The sequence below is a fragment of the Manis pentadactyla genome, chromosome 4 (assembly GCF_030020395.1).
Source record: "Manis pentadactyla isolate mManPen7 chromosome 4, mManPen7.hap1, whole genome shotgun sequence".
Classification (NCBI taxonomy): Eukaryota; Metazoa; Chordata; class Mammalia; order Pholidota; family Manidae; genus Manis; species Manis pentadactyla.
In genome coordinates, this window is record NC_080022.1 from 188,692,827 (window position 1) to 188,714,956 (window position 22,130).

Below are 22,130 nucleotides of genomic sequence, written 5' to 3' on the forward strand. Positions count from 1 at the left end.
TGCCATCTTGGCACAAGTATTTAGGGGTGTGGGTACCTCCTCTCCTTATAAGGTGTGTGGGGTATGGTTTTGGTTTCAATGTTTTCATCAATATTGCTGAGCTGTTTGCATTTTTCTTACAGGGGCTCTGGGCACCAACCAGCTGTCCTGCCGTTTGGGGTGCAGTGGTTTGGGGGGATTTTGCTGGGGCTTCACTATGATGCAACTGAAATATTGACTTACCTTTGGACCGATATGAGTTTAAATCTTGGCAACTTTTATGGTTACAGTTTTCATTTTATTACCATTTAAAACTAAACGCTGGGGAGATTAGTTTGAATGTCAGTTCATGCTGTCTAAGGCTGAGAGGGATTCATTCACAGGACACGTGCTGTATGGAAAGCACGTCGGAGACCACGGTCCTCCAGAAGTGGTTTACATGGTCAGCTGTTCTGTTTATATTTTATTGTAAGGCAGCCTGCTTATTCCTGCCATGTCCCCATTCTCACATCTGCCTAGTTGGGATTGGGATCAGTAGTAGAGGATGGACCTATCAGTACTTTGCAGATGTTAAAAAAAATAAGTAAAAAGTAAATATGTTCATTGTTTTGGCTACGTCTATAATAAAATTTCCTTCTTGCGTTTCCCTTTTTCCTCTTTTCCTTTAATTCTTCACTGTTAGGCTGCCTTCGCAGCTGTGGGTCCTCCAAGGGCGAGTGTGCCTGCACATGTCGGGAGGCACGTGCTATGTGTAGGGCTTCTGGGTGGTTTTGAGACACTTAGAGCTTCTCTGTGATGGATAGGACACCCAGATTTACTTTTCATTTAACTTACTTCTGAGATTGTGTAACATTTTATACTGTATTCTTTTAATATTGATGTTGTTGGCATTTTGGAACTCCTGTCTAGAAAGCATTTGGGAGAAGAGTGCACGGCAGTTTTAATTTTGGTGATGCTAATACTTCTCTCTCTTAGTAAGTAGACTTTTGCAGAGGTTGACTTGGGGGGGGTGGAGTTCGGTAAGGGACCTGGCTATCACAGCACAGGCTATCAAACATCTTCTCAAAACACAGTGTCATTTGCTCTTACAGGAGGGTGGGGACCAGCATTTCAGCCCAGCCACGCTCGCTTTGCCTGGAGACTGTGCTCTGGCTCCTTGGGAGGCACTGCAGTGGTGCAGCAGCAGGTGACGTCACTGTGGCGTTTGGCAGTCAGTTCATTCGGCAGGTGTCTGTTGCTGACTGACTTGCTTGGCAGCAGAGGGGGTTTGCAAAAAGCGTCAGAACATAGTTGCATGGTTGGGAACCAATGCACCGCTGAGGATGAGTGCACCCGCCACGGCTGAGCACGAGCAAGTGAGGCGGATTGTGGCTGAGCCCTGGGATTTACACAGCTGAGGTGCTCAGCAGCAGGAGCCGTGCAGAGGGCTGGGCGGTGCAGAGTGGGGTGGCACCCCACGGGGCCTGGAGCCGGCTGGGCAGAGGCGGGGGACTCTAAGTGCAGGGAGGACATTAATGACGATTTCCAGAGGAGACACCATGACTTTTCCACGGGACGCTGTGAGGGTCCACGTAGCTGGAGGTGGGGCTAGGTGGGTTTGCCAGGGCCAGACTGAGGCTGCCAGGGTGCCAGGCTGAGGAATTTGGTCCTTAACTCATAAAGGCAGTGGGGAATGGTGAAAGTTGTCAGCAGGTAAATGCTATGTTTCCTAAAGATTAATCTGAGTGAGGCATGGGGAGAAGTGGAGCCAGTAGCTACTATAAACCAGAGTTTCTAGGTGGTCCAGGCACCAGACAGTCACTGTCATGTAGAGGATTAGAAGTGGGAGTAAGATGTGATGGAGGTAAAGGGGCATTTAGAAGGAGGAGCAAAGCCTTTGACACCTTATTTATTAATAAAGGGACAGGTTGGGGGAGCCCAAGATAATGAATATCTTAAGTACTTCAGAAGGGAAAGAAAAATGAAACTGAGAAAAGAAAAATAAACCCAGATTTCTGGACCAAACTCTTTGATGTTGTACTCTTGCAGGGCCATTGTTTCTTACAGGGAGCTGAAAAGGAATTTAAAAACTATAAGGCCGTACAGTTTATCAGTATGAGAGAACCCTTGATAGCATCTCTGTATCAAGATGCCTTGGAGTGCAATCAGTGGTTTCTTACCTTTTCAAAGGGTAGTTTTGCTATATTTTATTAGTCCTGATTTCTGGAGGCCCTTTTAAATTTGGAGCTTGTTAATTATGCTAGCTGACAAAATGAGTTCTTTCTGTGTTTGGAATTTGCGCATCACCTGCGTGGAACAGAGAATGGGCATCCTGAAAGGCACTGAAGATGCAGTGGATGGAGTCACCATAGGAACCCAGAAAAGCTGTTCAGCAAAACAGTCTCTCTTTAAACATTCAGATGTTAGAAAAAGCTTCTGTTATTCATGCACCTTAAACTGTGTGCAGAAGCCACTTTGACCAAGGAATTCAGAGGAACAGGGATTGTGTCGTGAACAGATCTACTTGTGCTGGGATTTCTTGCTGCAGATGCAGGGTTTGGAGGTGAGCAATGAATTGCCTGGAGACAGTCAAACCCTGCTTCTGGCAGGTAGTATTTTCCCCAAACAGCCACAGTGTGACACCTCTCTGTTCCCTCCCCTTGAATCTGGGCCCTTGTGACTGTGGCCATGTGACCTCCAGGACCAGGCCATAGCAGGCTCACGCCCGGATCTGCTGGAGCCCTCGTTCCCAGAGGGGCCACCTCACCGACAGGAAAGCCTGTGGCCCAGTGAAGAGGCGCGGAGGGAACCTAGTGCACGCTGATGTCCAGCCCCCAGCTTGACTTCTCCCAGCTGATGCCCCAGACTGGGTGGAAAAGCGCCCTCTGCAGGCCCCTTTCTCAGTTCTTTACCTGCGGAATCTGTGAGCATAATTCACTACCTACGTATGTACAAAATGAGAAAAGGCCTTTGGATGCCCAGATTCTACTGGAGGAAGCAGTCTGAGAAAACCACTAAATATATATTTATATTTGTACATATAAATATATGTATATTATATGATACTATGTACTATATAATATACATATGTATTATGTATACCCCACTAAATAAGGGGAGTCTGTTAAACAGCAGTAGGCAACATGAACATATTTTGGAAGCTGGAAACAGGTTCCATATTAAATCCTAAAGCCTGCAGGACTGGCTTTGGGACGAGGTGGAAGGCAAAAGTCTCACGGGGGCTTCTAGGGCTTGGGGGTGCCTGTCTGCCCTCCCCTGCCTTGGTGGGCATGGAGGTCATGGCCCAGCCCTGGAAGCAAAGAGGGGCCCCTGTTCTCTCCAGCTGGAGGGCTGGGCGCCCTTGTCCCTTGGTGGCGGCAAGTTTGGGGTTCCTGTCGCCGTGGTAAAGGGGAAGGTGTACCAGGTGCAGGTGACGAGCCCCATCCCCTAGTTCAGGGGATGTCCAAGCAGAATATTCAGAGCCACCTGGCTTCTACTTCAAGCCTGTGACAAAGTTTGGGAGGAGCAGGGGACTAGAGAACAACTCAGTGTAAAGAGACAGGACTTGCTGGGTTTGAAGATGGAACTCCTCCTTGTCCCCAGCCTCTTCTACAAGCAGAGGGGCCTTGAGTGAAGAACCGGCGTCAGGCGGGCAGCAGGCCGAGGCCTGGATGTGAGGTGCTCCCGCCTCCGGCCCTTCCCGTGGACTGAAGGCCTCCGGGGTGACCCCGCAGGTCCTTCCTCTCAGCAGGTCTCGGGATCTGAAGGCAAGCGAGGTAGGCAGGCTTGTATCCCAGTGGAGTAGATGATAAATTGATACGCAAAAAGCCCGCAAGTTTGTACAGAAATTATGTACCTGCTTAGACCGAAAGAAACAGACAGTACAAAATGAGAAAGGCCTTTGGGCACCCGGATTCTACTTGGAGGAACAGTCTGAGAAAACCACCCAGTTGCAAACACGTGCCACTTTTCATGGGAAATGTAGTGTGTCTGATGGGTGGCCGGGAGCCTGGGAGGACAGCTGCTAGGCGGCAGGCTAGAGCCCTCACCAGGGTGTGCCGCCAGGCCGTCCTGCACCAGCCCCACCAGGCGCGGGGCTGTGTGGGGCTCTGGGTCATGGGTCTTTAGACTGGAGGGAGTGTGTGAGGAGCCTCATCCTCCTCTGGGCATGATTTGGATGATGATGATGAGATCGCAGCCTTCAAGCTGAGGTGGTGATCCCACGGGCCTAGGGGACCTTGGGGCCTTAGGGAGGTGTCAGGTGCATTTTGCATGGGAAAGGCTGTGAACTGACCACCTGGTGCACTGTGTTTCCCAAAGAGGACTCAGCAGCTCCCATCGCACACGCCTGCCTGCAGTGTCATGGTGGCACTCCTCCCATTGAGAGGCCGTGTCCCTTTTCCCTCCCCTTGGGCCTGGCGGGCAGTGACCATGGTAGAAATGATGCTTTGTGTCTGGGGGACTAAAGACAGCACGACTTCTGCCTGATTCTCTTGGGGATACTGTGCTTGGAACACAGCCACCATGCTGTGAGGGAGCCCAAGCCAGCCCCACGGAAGAGCCCAGGTGGGGAGGCCACGCACTGGTGCTCCCATTGACAGCTGAGCTGAGGTCCCATCCACGACCTCCGTGAACCACCATGTGAGAGAAGGAGCTTCCAGATGGTTCCAGCACAAGTCGTTGCCAGCCTTTGCGTCTTGCTAGAGGACGCCCTAGACAGTGTGGAACAGAGACATGCTGCCCTCTGCCCTTTTGTGAATCCGACCCACAGAATCCCCACTGAGTGGGGTGGTTTGCTGTGCAGCTGTGGGCCGTGGAGCCCGCTCCCGCTGCGTTGCAGCCAGCACTCACGCCTCGTGCCAGAGCAGGCTGCTGAGCCCCAGAGATTCAGGAATCTCATGCCTTCCAGCTTTCTCTAGCTTCCCTGGCCTTATGATTCCAGCCTTGCTGCCGTTGGGGAAGACCTCTGAGTTTCTTGGGCTGTTCACTTTGATCATCATCACAGTCAGAAAGCCTTGCACCTTGTGCTTGTCCACCCCTGTAGGCTTGGGGCTTTTCCTGAAGCCTGGTGAGAGGTGAGCACTACTTTGGTGGTTGCTGCCTCATCATCACATCGTTCATTTTTTTTATGAAAAACATCTCCATCAACAAGAATAATCTCACTTTGATCCAGCCCCACTCCCAGATCAACTCTGCTCTTTCATCAAAAGACTAGCTCACTACATTTACAAAGATGGAGAAAATTATTTTAACCACATTTCAATCTTTTTGAATTTACTAAGCCTAGTATATATAATCTATTCTTGAAAATGTTCCATGTGCACTTGAGAAGAATGTGTATCCTGTTGCTTTTGGATGGAGTGTTCTGTAGATGTCTATTAGGTCCATCTGTTTTAGTGTGTTGTTCAGTGCCTCTTGTCTCTTTACTTATTTTCTGTCTGGTTGATCTGTCCTTTTGAGTGAGTGGTGTGTTGAAGTCTCCTAAAATGAATGCATTGTGCTCTATTTCCCCCTTTAATTCTGTTAGTATTTGTTTCACATATGTAGGTGATCCTGTGTTGGGTGCAGAGATATTTATAATAGTTATATCCTCTTGTTGGACTGACCCCTTTATCATTACGTAATATCTTTCTTTGTCTCGTTACTTTCTTTGTTTTGAAGTCTATTTTGTCTGATACAAGTACTTCAACTCGTGCTTTTTTCTCCATTAGTTGCATGAAATATCTTTTTTTCCCTCCCTTCACTTTTAGTCTTTGTATGTCTTTGGGTTTGAAGTGAGTCTCTTGTAGGCAGCATATAGATGGGTCTTCTTTTTTTATACATTCAGTGACTCTGTGTCTTTTGATTGGTGCAATCAGACCATTTACAGTCAGGGTGATTATCAATAGGTATGTACTTATTGCCATTGCAGGCTTTAGATTTGTGGTTACCAAAGGTTCAGGGGTAATTCCCTTACTATCTAACAGTCTAATTTAACTCACTTTGTGTGCTATTACAAACACAACCTAAAGGTTTTTTTTTTCCTCCTTTTTCTACCTCCTCCATTCTTTCTTTGTTATGAATCATATTCTGTACTCTTTGTCTATCCCTTTGTTTAGCCTTAGGAGTACTTCCATCTATGGCAGTCCCTCCAAAATGCACTGTAGAGGTGGTTTGTGGGAGGTAAATTCTCTCAGCTTTTTCTTATCTGAAAATTGTGCAATCCCTCCTTCTAATTTAAATGATAACCTTGCCGGGGTTAGTATTCTTGGTTCGAGGCCCTTCTGCTTCATGGCATTAAATACATCCTGCCACTCCCTTCTGGCCTGTAAGGCTTCTGCTGAGAAGTCTGATGATAGCCTGATGGGCTTTCCTTTGTATGTGATCTTTTTTCTCTCTCTAGCTGCTTTTAAAAGTCTGTCTTTATCCTTGATCTTTGCCATTTTAATTATTATATGTCTTGGTGTTGTCTTCCTTGGGTCCCTTGTGTTGGGAGATCTGTGCACCTCTATGGCTTGAGAGACTGTCTCCTTCCCCAGATTGGGGAAGTTTTCAGCAGTTACCTCCTCAATGACACTTTCTATCCCTTTCTCTCTCTCTTCTTCTTCTGGAACCCCTATAATACGAATATTGTTCTGTTTGGTTTGGTCACACAGTTCTCTCAATATTCTTTCATTCTTAGAGATTCTTTTTTCTCTCTGTGCCTCAGCTTCTTTGTATTCCTCTTCTCTAATTTCTATTCCATTTACCTTCTCTTCTACTACATCTAATCTGCTTTTAAATCCCTCCATTGTATGTTTCATTTCAGATATGGAATTTCTTAAAGATCGAATCTCCGACTTAAATTTGTTCCTGAGTTCTTGAATATTTTTCTGTACCTCCATAAGCATGTTTATGGTTTTTATTTTGAACTGTCAGGCAGGTTGGTCAGTTCAGTTTCATTTGACCCTTTTTCTGGGGTTTGTGAGATTTTGGTCTGGACCATGTTCTTTTGACGTTTCATATTTCTGTGTGGTGCCCTCTAGTGCCCAGAAGCTCCAGTCTCTGGAGCTGCTCAGCCCCTAGAGGGAGGTTGGGGGCTGTAGGGGAGCGGAGCTGGTGCCGGGGTCGGGGGGGGTCGGAGAGATCTGTGTCCTGACTCCCGTCTGCGGTGCCCGTCTCCGGTGTCAGAGCCCGCGGGCGGAGCACCCAGGTGGGAGCCTCTGTGCTCGGCGTCTCTGGCAGTTGTGGGCGGGGCCTCCCCGTGGCTGGCCTGACGCCAGCGCAGTGACTGCAGGTTGGCGGGCGGTGCCATCAGGCCGGGAGGGAGGCCCAGCCGGCTGCGTGTCTCAGTGGGGGGCCTCGGAGCTGAGCAGGCAGCCGGGGGATGGGGCGCCTGAAGCTCCCCCAAGTTCCCTACCCGCTGGGCAGTGCGCCCAGACAACCTCGTGCGGCTCTCCCCTCCCCCGCGCAGCGAGCTCCGCGCAAACCCCGCCCCCTCCGCCGCCCCCTCGCTGCTGGGAGCCTCTCGGACCGCCCGCCTTTCCTCCGACCCAGAGCGGCCGGGTGGGGATCCCGTCCTCCACAAACGCCGGAACCTCAGTCTCTCAAGCGCCCCGCCTCTCCGAGCTCCCCAACGTCCGGAGCGCCGCACAGTGTAGGTTCCTGCCCCCAGAGCCGACCTCCAGGGCCGGTGTTCCGCAGTCCCGGGCCTCCCCCCGCTCCCCGCCCGTTTCTCTCCCCCGCCGGTGAGCCGGGGCGGGGCGGGGGAGGGGCCTGGGTCCCGCCGGATCGGGGCTTTGGTGCGTCACCCTGTTGGGTGAGGTCCGCTCTGCCCGTGAGGTCTGTGCGCAGTCTGGGGCAGCCTTCTTCCCTGTTGCTGTTTCAGGGTTAGTTGTGTCAACGACTACATTTTCATGCTATCTGTGGTTTTGGGAGGGTTCCCCGTCTCACCTCTCACGCCGCCATCTTGAATCTCGTCCAAGACTGGGGGTTAACTCAGTATTTCAGAGTGAAATTACTGACAGCTTGGGGCTTGCTGTCACTCTTCTACTGAATAATAGTTCTATGTTGAAAGTTATATAACCTCTCGGGTTTCATTTGTTGGAAGTTTAGTAGAAAATGTGGGGAGGCAGTGGATGACAAAGCGGATGATACATAAACCTCCTTCCCAGCTTTATGAATCAGTGAAAATCGGTTGGTTGGATCTGGAGAGCATTGGGTTCTGTGTCTGCACCCCTGGGGAGTACCTAGAGAGGGGTTGTTGTTTGGAGCCAGGAAGGGAATGCCTAAAGTCTCTTATCTGGTGATTGCTCAAAAGTGGGGGTGTGCTGGCTGCAAATGGAGAGAATGAGGTGTCAGTCCTAGTTGGGATCACATGGGAATGTCTCTTTCTGAGCCACAGCTCATGACGTGTAAAAGTAGAGATGAAAATATTTACCTTTGCATGAAAATGAAAAGTCATGTACACAAAGGACGCAGCACAGTACCGTACGCACAGGAGGCACTCATGGATGCATCGGCACAGTTGTTCCTGATGAGGGCCTGTCCGGTGTCAGGCCCTGGCCAGCTCCATAGCAAATGCTGGCTATAAATCAGAAAGGTAGTGGGTTTGCTCAGTGGGAACTGGTACCACTCAGGATGATTGACCTCTGGGGTCCAAGATTTTGAAATGAGCATAACTGTGAAGTTCAAGGCTTTAGTAAGTGAGGTAGTCGAGCGCAGTGCTGTTGTCCCACGTCCTCTATGTTGTTCCCAATGGGCTATTGTTCTCTATGGGCACCCTCATTCTCTGTGGGGTGTTGTAGTTTTCTGTGGGGTCTCTCTTACCAGTATATTTTTTAAGGAGGTGGTTTCCTCAGCTACTGAGAAATTTCCGTGTGGCCTCTCTAAGAGTGGGTGCAGTTATGTAGCAGTTGTCTTAGTGATTGACAGTTTCCCCACATCTTTCTTTAGTTGAAGTAGTTGATTAATTTGGACTCTGGTAATAGTCCTGTTGTTGCTTGTATCTGCATTATTTTGTTATAGAGATGACACTGGGAAATTATTTGAGTGAGGCAGATTTCAGGCTTCTGTCTATCCATCCATAGATCTGTCCTAACTACCTATCTACCTATCCGTTTATTCGCTCATAATCTGTTTATCTACCTACCTGTTTACCTACCTACACATCTACCCACCCGTTCATTTATTCATTTAAAGGTCTTTTTTTCGGAGGTGGTGGGGGTGACATTGTGTATCTACCTATGAATGATAACCTGTTAGCAATCAGTAGTCCGTTATTCTGTTGAAACTTAATTCTGTATTTCTAGAGGGAACTCATGATTGAAAGTTGTATGAAAATGGTATTATTCTATGGCTGTTGACAGTATCAGATTTTAGTTATAATTGAAGGCAGTTTTGGATCTAAACCTATAGTTTTGGTAATTAATAAATCTCTTAATGATCTAGTCTTTCCCATCAATGAAGTGTTTCAAGGCTTTTAAAAAATTGCTGTCTATTCTAGTTCACTAGTTGATGATTATTTTTGTAATCTTTCCTGCTTTCTAGTCTAGCCACTGAGTGGTTGAATCAGGATTCAGACTCAATTTGCCTGACTCCAAAACTGAAGTTTTGCCCATCATTCCCTAGAGCTTCCTATGGTGTGCATGTGCGTGTGCGTGTGCGTATGTGTGTTTTAAGTTTGATTTTGTATGCTCCCCAGTGTTTTTGGCATTGCTTGTTTAGAGGTATTGGGCAACATTTCTGACTCTTGGGTCCTGTGTTCTGGTCTATGAGCCTGTCTTGAACATCTCTCTCCATAGCACGCTTGGTGACTGTGGGTCTCTTGGGTGTGTGCATACTTGGTTAAATGCTTCACGTGTATGTCGTTGTAAAGGGTCCTGGCCTCCTGCACACCAGTGCACCAGTCAGTGCTCCATGTGGCATCCACCGTGGGGCTCATGTGCCAGGGCTTTGGAAGGACAGACCAGGTAGCTAACTCAGGCTGGCAGAGGGCGTCAGGGTCGTTAAGCAGATGGTGAAGGGAAGGGCGTTCCAGGCAGAGGAAAGGCAGTGTGAGAGCCTTGGGAGTCTCGGGGATTGTGGGCAGTGCAAGTGTAGGTGGGCGCCAGGCCCTCTCCAGGGCGCTTTCTGGGTGATGCGAAGCCAATAGGATGTCAGCTCAGAAGGCACATGTGGCCTTGCAGTGGAGACTCTAGGGGTCAGAGCGGGGGGTAGCAGGAGAGTGTATTGGGTGGGGGCGCTGGGACCTGGGCTAAGACAGCAGCCAGGGCAGCGCGAGAGGGGCTGAGTGGACGTCAGTGTAGAGGGAACAGGCCCAGGCCTCGGGGTAAGTTAGACGGGGCAAAGCGTCCAGACCGTGGAGCTGGGTAACTGGCAGTCTCTGTTTCATGCACCCAGGAGATGGCACAACAGCACAGATTCGGGGCGGGTGGAGGCGGGGCGTGGGGACTGTGAGAGGTCAGAGGACTCGGGGCTGAGCCCCAAGAGAGGGGACCCTCAAGGAGCAAGCGCCCCCGCTCCTCCTTTCTCCCCTCGCTGTCCTCCCGCACGTCCCCCCTCTCCCCTCCCGTCTCCCGCTCTGCCCTCCTCTCCTCTCCTCTCCCTCCTCCACATAGTCACTTGTTCAGTTCTACTGCTTTGAGTATCACAGTCAGCTCAGCCGAATCTAAGACATTTCCTCTTCCTTTGCATTTAGCAAAAAAGCTTGATTGTACAACTTGATGATCATATAGACGGAAAACATTCCTGAATTTGTTCATGTTTAGCATTGCCATTGTTGCCAGCTGCCGTTGCTCATTAAAGGGAGCAAGTGTTTTGCTGCTGTTAATAAGAAGGGTCCAGTGGGCTTCATCGGCCTGACTGGCGATGGAGAACCAGTGGCTGGGTGCTGCTGTCCTTGGCCGCGCGGCCCAGCGTGCGCGGGAGGGGCACTCGGTGCGGCCGGGAGCTGGCGGCGGGTCTCTGGACCGGGGTGACCCGGGTGGCCCCGCCGCTGCCCCTGGACGGTTCTGGTCCGCCGCCGCCCGGGGGCGCAGGAGGTGGGACCTGCCCGCGGGACCACTGGGCCGGTGACGGAAGGGCGTGACCCGTGGTATTGGCGGGACCTGAGGGGGCCACCGACTGACCCCGGCTGTGCCGGCGGGGCCGCCGTGCTGGCTGCCCGATCAGCGAGAGCAGCAGCAAGTGTGGCTGACTTCGGGGACTGTGGCCCTTCTGCCTTTTCTGCTGATTTTCAGGACTGTGCCGATGTGTGTGCGGTCTGTGCGTGTAATGGTTCTTGGAAACCAGAGGGCTTCATTACCTGGAAACTACCTTCCAGCCATCAAGTCTGTCTGCTTGGATTCTTGTGGTCAGTTTTGCTTTCCTCTGTGTAGCTTGCCTCCAAGTCTTCATTCTGAAAAACTTTGTCACAGCAGGAGGAGCTGGAAGAGGGCACAGCGAACGCCCGTGTCCTCCACTTACATTCAGCAGGTGTTTACATTTTGTTTTGCTGTATTTGCTGTTTTTTTTTGACGTTTTTTTGTTTGTTTTTGAGTCACTTGAAAGTAAGTAGCACACCTGGTAAGTCATAGCTGGATTTTTTTAAAACCAATATCCACCCATTACATTTGTTTACGCCTCTTTAGTCTTTTCTAAATTTAGAACTCTTAAAAAACAACAACATTGACTTCCTGAGGAAGGTTCTAGGCTGGTTGTATCGGAGAATGCCCCGCGTGGAGGTTTGCTGATTGTCTCTTCCTGGTGCCCTTTAGCTTGTTTATCTATCCCCCACGTCTCCTACAAACTAGGAGTTTAGTCTGGAGGTACGATTATATTCAGGTTATTTCTTCTGGGCAAGAATGCCTTATAAGTGTTCACTTCACGTTAGTGATCAGTTTTTAACTTAGACTTCTCCATCATTCTAAAATGGAACGGTTTTTTTTTTTAATGAGTCTTAATTTTACTCTGTCATCATACTTAACTGATTGTTTAGCTGTTGTATTCGAGGTTGAAAATCTGGCCTGCTTTCCTTCCGCGCTGAGACATCGGAAGCCATTCTGATTGTCAACCTTTTCTTTGTGACTGAATTTTTTCTCTGAAGCTTGTGTCTTGTTTTGGATAGAAGTACTCTTCTTTAAACTTTTAATTTAAGTTTGAAAGTCATTGTCAAAGATGTAAGGCTATAATGTGGGTAGAAATGTTAAGGGGTAAATAATATATATTAGTGCCTATGTATATTTATAAAAAGAGCCACAATGCAACTCAAATTCCACAGTCTGTAAACATGACCACAGTGCTCCAGATCCAGGGAGCTTCTGCGCACCCCACGCCTGTAGGTGAAGTACCCCTCCTCGGGTGGTGTGCAGCCTTCTGGTCACTTGTCCAAGTCGCTGGGCCACGGTCTTGCGCTGCCTAGGGGCACCCCAACCACATTCCCCTCTCGGCTCCTGTCAGCTCGTGCCGCCTGGAACTTGTGTCGGTCTATGATTTCTCTCCCCAGACCCAGGTAGAATGTCCCTTTTCCGTGCAAAGGCTTCTCTAATTCTGTCATGGACAGGGTGAGTTCTAACCCCTTCTTGTTATGCCCCGAATCTGAGACTACCTCTGATGCCACAGTCACTTGATGAAGACATTTAAACGAATATTGAGAATCCCTGTTTTCTCGTTCCTTCTTTTGTGTGCATATATTTATATATAATAGCATTTACATGCAGACATTTTCAAGAAGAACGGAGTGGATACAGGTGACTCTGTGGTTTCAGAGGGGAAAGGATTATTGAAATGGTGTTAGGATTTCAGCTGGGCTCTGCATTCCATACCAGTGACTGTGTAAATATGACGAGGTGTCTGTCTCAGTGCTCACCTCTGCACCCAGGGTGGCTGCTCTAAGTGGATTTCTTGTCTTAGATCTTGAGAAGAATATTGACTTTTTTCCTGGTGTTGGTGGAGGATCCCCCAGACACACTGCTCTGGAGTAGTGGTCGGCGGGCCTTGATTGTCACCTAGCTTCAAAGAAGCCTGGCACTCCTCTCGCCCGTGTTTGTCTGGGACCTTCATGTCAGCAAGGGGCCCAGGTGCTGGGGCTTCAAAGATGATGTGAGGCTGGTGCTGCAGTCCAAGAGGCTTGCGTGGCTGGCCGGTGGGGACAGGGCGGTGACCCCCCGAGGAAGGGACCCACCTTCAGTGCTTCCATGGCCTTGCATGATTCATGCTTGAAATGTTTCCTGAAGGATGGTATCTTTTTTTTTTTTTTTTTGGTATCATTAATCTATAATTACAGAAAGAACATTATGTTTACTAGGCTCCCCCTTCACCAAGTCCCCCCCACAAGCCCCATTACTGTCACTGTCCATCAGCGTAGTAAGATGCTGTAGAATCATTACTTGTCTTCTCTGTGTTGCGCAGCCCTCCCCGTACCCCCCATGCACTATGCATGCTAATCGTAAGGCCCCCTTTCTTTTTCCCTGCCCTTATCCCTCCCTTCCCACCCATCTGAAGGATGATATTTTTGAAAAAAAAAATGTTTTAAAGAAAAAATAACCAATCTACATGTTGTGTTTTTGAGGCTCTTGAATTTTTCTTCCGAGTTGCTTATCAAAGAGAGTTTTACCACTAGCACTAAATTCAGTTTACTTTTCTTCCTTTTCTTTTAAATAATATGTTTTATTGGAATTATTAGTGATTTTTTATGGCTCCTTCAAGAATATTTTTTTCTTATGCTTGGTTGTCTTTGCAGGAAAACCTGTTTTTTTAGTGAGGCTTTGCTTTGTTCAGATTCAGCACCAAGGTGTTGGTAGAATGTGGCTTCTTCACTTGGGTGTGTTCTGTGGTTTTCCAACAGTCTCTGATGTGAGAGGAGATAGAGAATATTAAAGAAAAATATTTTCAGCAGTCAGAGTTGCACGAATTTCGAGGAGAAATGTACCCGGTGAATGGCAGTAGGAAACACCTCACTGCTGAGTAGTAACACTTGCAGGGTGGGAGGCTTTAAAGCAGCTGGCAGAGATGCGTGCTGGACTATGTTCCGGTGAGTTCTGGGCCACGGGCTTGGTTATAGACCATGGTTTGCTGTCAGCATGGTTTAGAGTCGATAATCCCCAAAGGATACTTGTGTGTGTTGTGGCCATTCTCAGCAGGACCTTGAAGGAAATTGAAATGTTACTGTTAGTTCATGTTTGTAATTCTTCCTGCCTCTGGTCCTGTGGTACTCTCTCATTTAGAATTCCTTTGAATAGTCGGGTCGTGGGGTGGGGGCATTCTGACATTATTTACTAGGCTGACGTCTGCTGGGTGCCGTGGCAGGGAACACCGTGGCGGCTTGCTGCTTGCACTCTGGCCCCTGCTTCTCTGAGCTCCCGGCCCCTGTGAGCTGCAGGCTGCTGCCGGCCCCCTCCCGCAGCACTTGGCCCTCTTGTAGGAACATCTGGAACTTCTGCCTCCAGACCTGCTCTCTGGAGTAAAGGAGTGGCCGGCACCAGCGTTAGGTCCAGATCACCGCGGGGTCACGGTGCTGCTTCTGGTGCCTTCACACTGAGTGCGTCCAGCGCTCAGAAAGGTTCCGGTGATGGTTCAGCTCTGACCTTTTGTTTTCCTCTTCTCTCTCTTGGGAACAGTCAGTCTGCTTGAGACCGGAGGTAAAATTCCCACCTGTTGGGCTAACAGCACCTTGGCCAGATCTGTGTGTCCTCAGTTCCCTGGTTTGATGATGCCAGAGTTGGTGATTATTGCAAGATGCCATACAGTTAAGTCCAACGATAATTTTAGCTTATGAATGTTTTCTCTCCTAAGGAGCCTTAGGGACTCTTAATTCCAGACATTAGAATCCACTCCAGCTAGGTTAAGCAGAAAAGACATTTGTTGAAGGCTCTCCGGGAGAACCCAGAGCCAGACCCTGCAGTTACAAAGACCCCAGTGGGAGCTTCTGTAGCTGCTGGACAACTGGGACTTCCAGAAGAACCTAGAAGCCCTGCCATCTGCCACCCTCGAGCCAGGTGCCCCCGCCACGCAGCTCCTGGTGGGGTGGTGGCCTGGTGCGGCTGGATTCGGAACCTGATTCTTGAGCAGGTGCATCCACTGGAGGAGCCCAGGCCACGTGCTGGTCCCTCAGCTGTAAGAGTCTGAGACACGGTTGTTTCCTGCTGTGGGCAGGCAGGATGCGTGGCCCAGGAGGTTATCAGAATGTATGGAAGGTGCTGAAAAGGTCTTGGGGAGCTACTGCTGGCAGATGTTACACTGGACGGGTGACGCGGAGTTGCGGCTGTGCAGGACCTTCGATCTGCTCGTGTCTTTCTTCTCTGATGTAGCAGCAAATGCTACGTCATGTGTTCTCTGAAATACAGGTTCCTTTCTTTCTTTCTGGTTCTTTCTTGTCTCTGCACTCTTGCCACCCCTAGTGCAGGCCTTCTGTACCAGCTTCCTGGCCAATTTCCCTTCCTCCACGCTCTTCCTTCCCAAGTAAACGTTAGCCCAGTACTGTCCTGAGTTAGCCTTCTTGAAAATGTCCGTTCTGCCTTGACGGCTTCAGTGAGGCCCCTTTGCCAGCTCCTGGTTGGGATCCTCTTCAAGGCCCTAATTATCAGAATCCACCCTGCCCTCCACCTGGAGCTATGGGACCTTTGAGACTTGCTTCGTAATACATGTTGGCCCAGCCGAGAGCCTGGATGGGAGCAGAAATAGCCACACTCAGCATCCTTGGACCTTTACGTTGGGAAACGCCTGTCATCGAGGTGCATGGCTACCTCAGCAGTGTGTTTTCAGCCAGCGTGGGAGCTCTACGTGGTCTTATTTGCCTTGGGGTTGTTTTTATGAGGCCTGTGCTTGGGTACATATAGCTGGATAATGAGGAGTGCAAGAAAAATCAGTCCTTCACAAATGACTCGGTCCCATGCTGCTGCTAAGTTTCATGGACACCGGGAGTAAAGCAGCAGTCCAGCATTTTATCAGATGAACAAATCTCTGAACAGCCTGGGTATCAGTTCACTTATTGAAGCAGGAAATCTCTTCCCCATAACAGAAATTTTAGCAGTGGGCTTTATCTAGTGGCTTAAACTGGGAAGAAGTGGAAAAAAAATAGATTAGAGTCCTTTGCTCTGCTGTTCTGTGAAGGTTATGAGGGCTGGGTTGGGCTTGACTCACGGAGTCCTCGGGTAAGGGGAGATGTGACTGTCACTGTGAACGCGTGTGGTGTCGCCTGCACTGCGCTCCTCGCGCCACCCCCGCTCTCACTGTTGCCTTGGGTACTAGTCCAAGCTTCAGCTAACCAAACAGGTTATTTTCTACATCTTCAGAATGTAATAAAAATTACACATGTGCATGTGCACACACGCAAAAAATAAATCCTTGACTATTGTGATAAAATCATTTTTATAACTTTCCCCCCTGCTTATAGAAATAATGTATATTTATGGTAGAGAATTTGAAAATATGCATACAGAAGGGCCATGTACAAAGAAGACAGGCGGGGTCATCTATATCCTCCGCTGCTTGGAGGCCACAGCCATGTGATGTCTTGTTTCTCATCCTGTGTCCCTTGTATATGCATATTTACAGTTCGGAGTGATTACGGACATGGTTTAGTGCTGTCCTCTTTTCACTGAAATTATGTTTGGGTATGTCCCTTGCCATTTAACAGTCTTGGAAAATATTTATTTATTTAAACAGCTTTTTCAAAATACAATTCAAATTGAAGTTCACGAGGGGAATGGTGCAACCTGAAAATATGTTGCTGAAAGGTGGTATGATGTGCCATCATGTAGTATATGACACCATTTAACATATGCCATTTTTGGATCCTCTTACACCCTTTAAGTCAGACTCCTAGGTTTCCATACTTAGACTTCTTAATAATTGTTGAATTATTTAGAGTTAATTTGTAAGTGTATTTATATATTTTCATGTACCCCTCTGTGATAGTTAAATATTCACTTTTTTAGGTAAGGAAACTGAATAGGTAATTGTATTCTTTTTTTATTTATTTTTTATTAAGGTGTCATTGATATACACTCTTATGAAGGTTTCACATGAAAAACATTGTGGTTACTACAGTCACCCATATTATCAAGTCCCCCCATACCGCATTGAAGTCACTGTCCATCAGTGTAGTAAGATGCCACAGAGTCACCACTTGTCTTCTCTGTGCTACACTGTCTTCCCCGTGCCCCCCCCACACCATGTGCACCAATCATAATGCCCCTCAATCCCCTTCTCCTTCTCCCACCCCTCCCCTTTGGTAACTGTTAGTCCACTCTTGGGTTCTGTGAGTCTGCTGCTGTTTTGTTCCTTCAGCTTTGCTTTGTTCTTATACTCCACAAACGAGTGAAATCATTTGGTACTTGTGTTTCTCTGCCTGGCTTTTTAAAAAAATTTTTATTAAGGTATCATTGATATACACTCTTATGAAGGTTTCACAAGAAAAACAATGTGGTTATTACATTCACCATTATTATTATTACCCCCCATACCCCATTGCAGTCACTGTGCATCAGTGAGCCTGGCTTATTTCACTGAGCATAATACCCTCTAGTTCCATCCATGTTGTTGCAAATGGTAGGATTTTTCTTCTTCTCATGGCTGAATAGTATTCCATTGTGTATATGTCTTTATCCATTCATCTACTGACGGACACTTAGGTTTCTTCCCTATCTTGGGTCTTGTAAATAGTGCTGCAATGAACATAGGGGTGCATATGTGTTTTTGAATCTGAGATCTTGCTTTCTTCGGGTAAATTTCTAGGAGTGAAATTTCTGGGTCAAATGGTATTTCTATTTTTAGTTTTTTGAGGAACCTCTGTATTGCTTTCCACAATGGTTGAACTAATTTACGTTCCCACCAGCAGTGTAGGAGGGTTCCCCTTTCTCCACAACCTCGCCAACATTTGTTGTTCCTAGTCTTTTCTATGTCGGCCATCCTAACTGGTGTGAGGAGATAACTCATTGTGGTTTTAATTTGCATTTCCCTGATAATTAGCCATGTGGAGCATCTTTTCATGTGCCTGTTGGCCATCTGAATTTCTTCTTTGGAGAAGTGTCTGTTCATATCCTCCGCCCATTTTTTAATAGGGTTATTTGCTTTTTTGGGTGTTGAGGCATGTGAGTTCTTTATATATTTTGGATGTTAACCTCTTGTTGAATATGTCATTTACAAATATATTCTCCCATACTGTAGGATGCCTTTTTGTTCTGCAGATGGTGTCCTTTGCTGTACAGTAATTGTATTCTTTTTAAAATATTTCACCCCATAAGGTGTCACAGGAAAAGGCAAAGAAGTCATGCTTGCCCTCACTCAGCTCCTTCATGCGAATAGACCGGCTCCTCAGACCCCTGGCCACAGATGCCCAGGTTTGCCAGCTGGCACTAGTGGAGACCCTTTGTTTCATGAAGGAGTCACAGAGAGATTCAGTATAGAATTCCTTTAAGAAAGGATTTCTCAAGTTTTTTTAAAGCTATTCAGATCTCTCCAAAAACCTGTTTTGTATGCAGTTTCTTAATTTCATTTTTAGGCACCATAATTTCTCTAGGGTCAGTGATGTTGGAAGTACACTTGATCCCAGTGTCCTGAGCTGTCCTGATGGGCTGGGAAGAGGCAAGAAAGGACACTGAGGTACACGCCTTTGAGACGATAGCAGCAGATGAGATTTTCTAATTTTTGGTGTTAAGAAGTTCCTGTTGTCTCTTCCCTTTGTATTAGATTGTTTTACAGGAGTGGAGGTTGATTTCAAAAGCAGGGAAATACAGACAGAATTTGGCCTCAAAAAAAGTGCTTAAAACTAAATTAGGCTGCCGGCTCAAGGTAACAGACTGACTCATAAATTGGAGAACTGCTCTCATTTCCAATTCCCGTTGAAATGAACAAAGGAACCTACAAATAGGGAATCGCCCAAGCTCACACAGTTGCCTCTGGTGATGAGGATCGTGTTCCTATTACAGGTTTGGGTTGCAGACATCCCACTTGACAGGCTCTTGCTAGTTCGTTGCTCACCTCCTCCTTGCAGCCTTCGGGATGGGAGTCAGTCGGCAGGCTGGCTTTTCCTTTTCTGCAACAACTCGCACTCCCCCCTACCCCCCACCCCGCGCCACTTCCTGTGTTGTATCAGTTCTGCCTGCTTTATGTTCTAGTCTCTGACTTTCTTTATAAATTATGCATTTGTATAGCTTCGGCTCTGCTCAGAGTTTTTGCTTGATGCTCTGAATCTTAATGAACACTACTGGGAATTGGGTGGCTTTGCTCAGACAAACAGGGGAGTCGTGAATGTTGTGGCATCTGGCAAACCCTGGTCCTGCTTTCTGCCTATTTTCCTTTTTGCTTGGTTGTTTTTCTCCGCAGGGATAAGGAGTGAGTCATGCTCTCAATGTGGGGAGCAGAAAGCAGTGATTGGCCTGTCTAACGTATGTAATTTTCCTCGTTCTGCATAACAGCTTGGATGCCGTAGCGTGTCAGCCTGTGAATGTAATTCAGGTTTGGTTGTACCACTTGATCAACTGGGTCTTTGAAAAAAATGTGTTTTCTCATCAGTTAAAGAGGAAGAAACCAATGAAGGAATCCCTTGTGATTTTGTGTTTGAACAACAGGCAGTAATGCGTTTTTAGTGAGAGGTGACTGGCACCTGAGCATGTGGGTGCTTTCAGGCAGGGCTGGTGGTGGTCTGGGTTCACAGGCCCCTATCTGCAGTTCTGAAATCTGAAAAGCTCTGAACGTTGGAAATGTTTTCATAACTCATTTGGTGGCAAACTGGATTTGAACTGGTGTGAGTCTGTTGATAGTCTTACATGGGTAGTGCATTTCGCTGTGAAGATTTTAATGGTTTTGAATACTGGGTGTTGCTCCACACACTCCTGGGTGTGTTATGTGAGATACAGGATTTGAGCCTTATTATCCTTCTGTGAATCTGAAAAATTCTGAATTTCAAAAACACATTTGGCACCAGAGGATTGTCTGGGGAAACTGCCCAGGCTGTTACAGTAGCGTCAGGCCCCCACTGCCCGACTGCCCCCAGCCTCTCCCACCTTGTACCGGAGATGATGTGGGGACCTTTGGGCTGCGCCCAGACTCACGAGGCAGCATGCTCCATGCCTTGCTTCTAGTATGGCTGGAGAGACCAGTCCCAGAGTCAGAACTTGAGAACTGAGGAAATCATCAGCTCCTAAGAGGTGATCTGCAGCCCACCCCTCATTTTAAGGGTAAGGAAGTTGCTCAGGAGAGGCTGGAATTAGCTGACATGTCTAGGGTCACACATTTTCAGTGATTACTTAATGTTTTGTAACTTCTCAAAGCGATACTCTCTTCAAATTCAGAATTAACCTCTGGGGATATAATTGCCATCTTCAACTATATTGCATTGGAGAAGAAATGTTTTAAAGCCCAAAATGGTTTTTTTATGTACTGTTATGCAGTTTTTGGCACATTAAATTTGATAGCCCTTACATTTTCTTAATGCTATAACTGTGTTATTAAAAAACATAAATCTAGAATTTTTAGAATGAGGTTACTATAGAAATGAAAATAAAATACCTAAAAGACACTTTAGGGTATAGCTAAGAATTAAAAACTCACCACATATGAAATCAGGCCAACACCATTAAAATTTGCAGAGAAACACAGACACATTTGATTGGCTTAAGAATATTTTCTGGTAATGTCCTTTGCCCAATTGTGGAACTAAATTGGTAGTGAGGTGTTGGGCCAAATACATTGTTCCGGCTCACATGCCAGTGTACCCTTGAGACCTTTGTTCTTGTTTTCTTAAAAGGTAGAGAGCAGGATGCGGGGACAGTTAAGCAGGGGTAAATCATGTACTCCTTCCACGTCCTTCATTGTGGAGTAAAACCAGCCGCACTTTGTGTGTGAGGGCCGTGCTCTCCTGTTGCTCACCTTCAAAGCAAATGGAAATCGTGCTCTAGGTGACGTTTGTTAGTCATGAAGACTGCACCAGGTGACAGGGTGTGGAGAAGTGAGGCCCTTCGGCCTCCTCGTCTCCTAGGACTAAAGAGTTTGCTGTGCTTCCGTTAGCTTCCATTTCTGTCTAAGGACTTGGAGAGCTTCTGATATAGTAATTTTTATAATTAAATCAAATTATTTTACTGAGAATTTTTAAAAGTTCATTAACTGCCCTTGTAGAGGTAGAGGGAACATAATTTGTCTCGAGTGTCAGCTGGTGGATGAACTGGGGCCAACAGTGGGCATGTGGGGCAGGGAGCAGGCTAGTGGGGACAGGGTTTCAGATGTTAAGGAACATCTTTAAAAACTGGAAAACCACATCAGTGAGTTTCTTGTTGAACACTTGTCTTTTCTCTTGTTTCTAGATGAAGACTGTCAGTGTCGCCTTAGTCTTGTGCCTGAATGTCGGCGTGGACCCTCCAGATGTGGTGAAGACCACCCCCTGTGCGCGTTTAGAATGCTGGATTGGTAAGTGCGGGTCCCTCCCCTACGATCTGTTGTGGAGGTTGCTGTGTGAGGGTTCTGGGCTTGGCAGGGCTTGTCCCCCACTATCCTGGTCCCCAGAGGCGGTCGCTGGTTTGTGTAAATCTGAGAAATTCTTTTCTTTTTGGAGTAATAGAATCTTTAAGTTATTTTAGGTGGGTTCACCTATGATTTGTAGTGGAGGAAGTATTTCAAGGAACATTAATAAAATATTGAATATTAGATTATGTAATTTCCTCCTTTAAATTTGCCCTGTATTTGGCATGTAAGAGTGGCTTTATACACTTTTTAAAAATTTAAATACTGGTACCTGCATGAAGGTGTCTCCCTTGTGCACAGCAAAGAGTCCTGGTTCTTTCCGAGGATGGAGGGCTCAGTCCTTTGTTCCCATCCTCCCTGCAGGGTCTTAAACACACTGTTGAGCAGAAATGGTGAGAGTGTGTAATCTTCACTTGTTTCTGGTCTTAGAAAGCATGAGGCTCTTTCCATTAAGCATGATATTAGCTGAAGTATTTTTTTAGATTCCTTTTCTGAGGAAAAGAGATTCACTTCTACTCTTAGTTGGCTGAGAGTTTTTGTCAAGAATCAATGATGAATCTCACAAGATGTTTTCTCAAATCTATTGAGACAATCACCTGGCTTTTCTTTTTTAGTCTATTGATGTGGTGAGTTATACTGATTGAATTTTGGTTGTCGAGCCAACCTTGAATTCCTGGAATAAACCTCACTTGTGTTATTTATATATTACTGGATTTGATTGCTAGTATTTTTAAAGAAATTTTGCATCTCTGTTTATGAGGCGCATTGGTCTATGG

General features: G+C 47.2%; 1 protein-coding gene across 4 annotated transcripts in view; it reads left to right on the forward strand.

Moving 5' to 3' along the window:
* Positions 1-22,130, forward strand: part of RPTOR (regulatory associated protein of MTOR complex 1) — a 338,209-nt gene that overhangs the window by 52,337 nt on the left and 263,742 nt on the right. For all 4 annotated transcript variants that reach the window (XR_005029883.2, XM_036910527.2, XM_057501786.1 and 1 more), the window contains exon 2: positions 21,198-21,300. Coding sequence is in view for 3 of the 4 variants with exons in the window: in XM_036910527.2 (XP_036766422.2) it covers positions 21,198-21,300 (103 nt within the window). In the remaining variant the exon portion in view is untranslated. The remainder of the gene's footprint in view (positions 1-21,197; positions 21,301-22,130) is intronic.